The 4,338-nt window shown below is 39.5% G+C and overlaps 1 protein-coding gene across 1 annotated transcript; it reads right to left on the bottom strand.

Moving 5' to 3' along the window:
* Positions 1 to 265: 265 nt before the first annotated feature.
* Positions 266 to 1,768, bottom strand: LOC149169431 (peroxidase 49-like). Its single transcript, XM_089427095.1, has 4 exons — positions 1,488 to 1,768; positions 1,206 to 1,397; positions 894 to 1,059; positions 266 to 767 (listed from the first exon to the last, which is right to left on the bottom strand). The coding sequence occupies exons 1-4, from the start codon at positions 1,743 to 1,745 to the stop codon at positions 370 to 372; spliced, it is 1,014 nt and encodes a 337-aa protein (XP_089283221.1). The 5' UTR covers positions 1,746 to 1,768; the 3' UTR covers positions 266 to 369.
* Between the last annotated feature and the right edge of the window lie 2,570 nt (positions 1,769 to 4,338).

A 4,338-nucleotide genomic window follows, 5' to 3' on the forward strand; every position in this document is an offset into this window, starting at 1 on the left:
TGTGCCAATTCGCCATGTTATTTTGTTATGAGATTTACAATGAGTGCGATGTGGACATACATCTTCATCTTCCAGCAATAGATCATAATGCTGAAGCTTGACGAAACCCCAAACTTCTATTTTATTCTTTTATTTTTATTTTTGGGAAAACACCATCAGTTGAAAAATGGTAAAGAGAAATCAAATACAGTGAATCTCAAGATCTTGAAAGTTGATATGAAACAACTGATTAAGCAACATTGCTTCGATTATGTGCAGATTTCATGTGCAGGTTGAATTAATTTCCGTTGATTGTCTCACCCTATTTGAAACAAAATAGTTTAGTGACGGCATAATTATTATAGATGTGAATGCGCTCGAAAGAATTATTTAGTAATACATTTTGATGACGGCTACAGAGGGGAACAAAAGATAAAGCAATGCATAACAATGAAAAATAACTAAAATCAAGTTCTGATCAACTAAAATCAATGCATAAGCCTTCACTGTTTCCATCGTCGTCCCTTGGCCCTTGGCGAACAATTCTTCGTCTGAGTTCAACAAACCATACCCGCTCAGCAAGTTCTTGAAGTAGTAGTTGTCGAATTTGGTAGGACTCACAAAATCCAATGGGGACAAGTTATAATCTCCTCCCGATTTCGGGCACCCAGATATGAGCCGACTATAGTAAGATTTGTCCAGGCTGGAGTCTGCCTGCCCATTTACACTCTGGTTGTAAAGCCTCTGCCGGAAACTTGTGCATCGAGATTGGCCGATCGTGTGACTTCCTGCGTAATTGCCACTTGCATTTGTATGTCATTACTTAATAATCTCCACTTAATATTGGATGCTGCAAAACGAAATGAATGAACTGCAAATTATGACGCTGCAAGTTATAAATACAATGTGTATACCTGAAAGGGCCACCAAGTCTACCTCATCCAGACCCTGGCGTTTAAACTTAGTAATGAGAGTCTGGAGAGTTGAGTTGGGCGCAGGGATATTGTTGTTGGACCCACTCAAACTTGCACTCCTCGAGTCTCTTCTCCCCAGTAAGACTTCCCAGCCCATGCCTCCACTCTGATATTATTCATTTATAACATATCAGAAGGAACTATTAGTTACTAGATTATAATATTGTCATGGAAATCAAGCGCTAGCAAGGAGATCTATATATGTTATACTAAGATACTGGCTAGTAAAGAGATTAGTATATGATTTATTACGAGGACCACTGAGTCACGAGCTGAAATAGCAAGAATATCTGCACACGATACAGTTTTGGGACAGGCCTTCTCCAACTCACTCTTAATCTGATCAATGACTTCAAATCCTCTGGCAGAGTTATTGTTGGGATTTGATCCCTTCTCACTCACAATGGTTGAACTGTTATCCAGCAGCAAAGATGCGTCGCACCCCTGTCATGCCATTAAAATTTCACCGATAAATACACACATTTTACTACTAATAGCAATTAGATCAATGTGCATAAGGAAAATAATGGTGACCTGAACAAAACAATCATGGAAGTGAAGCCCGAGTAAGGATGCTGCCATTCGAGCTTCCTTCATCACCGCCTTCTCTACGATCGATTGAACTATTTGTTCGGCCATGGGACATGAATGGTCATAAAAATGTGGAATCAAGTTATTAGAAGGCTGAGGGTACGACACCGGGAATGAAATTACGAACGCCTGCAGCGAACAAAGTAGCAAAAGAGGGATAAGGGAGAGGTGGGGCGACATAGATATGGCCATCATTCTCATGGATGTATGAATGAACCCGAGAAACACGAAAGAAAGAAGAGGCTGTAGGTCTTGGGTATATGGACGCTTCCTTATATAAAGGCATGGACAGTACTCGGCCGCGTTAACGTTGAATTCAATGGAAGAAGACTGCTCAGCTACTCCACTCTACCACAACCTACGCAGCATGCTTGATTCATATCTTTAATTGTTACTAAAGAATTTTAAAGTCAACCAGAACGCAAATTTTCCTGTAGGTTGGCTATTAAAAACCTGAAGAAGAATACGCGTGTCCGACTAGTGGTTGTCCCATGCATGAAAGGACGGCCGAAAGTTTAAGGGGCACGTAGCCGCCATGGTTGTTGTTCTTGTACTCCGTATATATAAAATTCAAATTCCTTTAACCCGCAAGTACCTTCTCTCCCCCTTTTTTTTTTTCCTTATAAAATAGGAAGCAGAAAGCAAAATATTTGTCCCAATAAACCACCGTCCCAACTGTAATGACCCGGTAACTTGTAAATTCCAGATAATTACTGTGGTGAAACAATATGAGTGGTAATTTGTTTTATTAAAAGACATTATTAATTTTGAAAATGAATATAATAGACTATTTTGCACATGTGTATTGATGAAATGCTGGCAACCTCCAAAAGGAGGATTTTCTATTAAAAGAAAATAAATCAGTTATGGAACTGAAAAGCAACTGCCTCTCACCCAAGGAAAAGTCCTGGGAGGAAAACCTCTGGGCTGTTGATGAACAGGCAGAGAAAAGATTCCAGAGAGAGAGAGCAGAGTGGAAAATTGGGGTTAAGTCTGGTTGTGATCAGATAACCCAGCACAGTGGTGCATGAGGCTTGTGGAGGGCTGCAGGCCTGCAAGACGGCTCGGGGGGAGAATCCAGTGCAGTGGATCTCAAGGTTGGGAGGTTAAGAGCACTATTGTTGCAGGTGGGCTTTGGAAGAAGAGCAACAGTAGCAGACTACCAGGTATGCACCCTTAATAGTTTTAATTGAGAAACAGGTAATGTCGGCATACAAACTGATACAGTGGTCTGAGCTTCTTTTATTAAAGTAAGAAATATAGTTATGCAATGCAAATGTCTGAGCTTCTTTATTAAAGTAAGAAATATAGTTATGTAAATGCAGATGTCTGAGCTTCTTTATTAAAGTAAGAAATATAGTTATACAAATGCAAATGTCTAAGCTTCTTTCATTAAAGCAAGGAAATACAGTTTACGTATATACAGTGGACTGTGTCTCTCTGATTACCGACATACAGTATATAAACAGCTATCAGTGTTATTCGTTATTGAGAGAATGATAGCCGCAGTTATAAATATCTGACAGTGATTCTTTTACCGAGATAACAAAAGTTACAGTTGAATAAGCAAACAATCATTAGACAGAAACGAACAAATAACCATAGCTAGTATCAAAGCTAACTCTCAACCCAGATCTCGGGTGAATAAATTATTAGGTACTGACTCAGATATGTAAAGACAAGTCAAACAGAGTTAAACCTGAAGCGGCTATAACCGTATGATGCATCAAGAATAAAATATAGTAGTGCGTTCACAGAACCGTAAAGATACGATTTACATTCAAAGAAAAAGGAACCAGTATCAATAAGTACAACTTATATTAACCTGTAGACATAGTAACGTGCTTAGCACCGAGATTTATTCAGTAATACGAAAAGATTGTAAAGAACGCAGCTTGAAGAACCAGGTTGCTAATAAAGCAACGAAGCCGTGTAGCTGGAGGGGTAAATATTACCATAGGAGTAGCAGTGAGGGTTTACTCACAGGTAAACCCTATTCTATCATTAAACTGTAAATGACCTTATATACCCGAGCGAATATAGCGATGACGCTATTCGCCGGCCAATAAACATACATAACATTGTTAGATTTGAGAAACTGAAAAGAGAACTGGAGGATGCATTTACTATTACCAAATTTGGATAAAACCGTCATGCAATCCGTATTTATGTATGCGAGAAGGGCTGGGCTTGCTTCCATTATTCCAGAAGCGAGCCGTAACCCTGAGTCCGCAATAGGAAACATAATTTGTATAATATCCATGAGTATTGAAACGATTGAATATAGTATCATAAAACAGAACAAGATATATTCATGAAATGACAAGAATGTCAAGAACCGAACAAAATACAACCATTACTGTAATGAGCCGTAAGGTAAAGGCCATGAGTTCAATAATAATAAACTGTAACAAAATCTGAGCAGGGCGTTACTGTTGAGTAAACCCCGAACATATTAACTGCATGCAAAACGAGTATATGGTATTGCACAGTACATTACTTAACTGAACTTATTACATATTCGACCAACAGTCAAACCCTCATTTGGCCCGAGGGCGTAATCAGAAAATAACTAAACCCTCAGGGTTCCATGGAAATACAGAATCGGTTTGGAAATGCCGCCTGTAAGCCACACCCAGATTTGAGCAAGGGGCAACAGACCTGAGACACATGAATTCCATGCATGAGCCTCGTTCTGGCCATTGGGGACCGCCAACTCTTTACAACAGTTAACCCTATAGGGTAATACATACAGCAACGATGACTTACCCGGATGGTATGCGGGTCGACCAGA

This window comes from Pinus tabuliformis, chromosome 4_2 (assembly GCF_031772625.1).
Source record: "Pinus tabuliformis cultivar Carrire ecotype Pingquan chromosome 4_2, CPIR1, whole genome shotgun sequence".
NCBI classification, from domain to species: Eukaryota; Viridiplantae; Streptophyta; class Pinopsida; order Pinales; family Pinaceae; genus Pinus; species Pinus tabuliformis.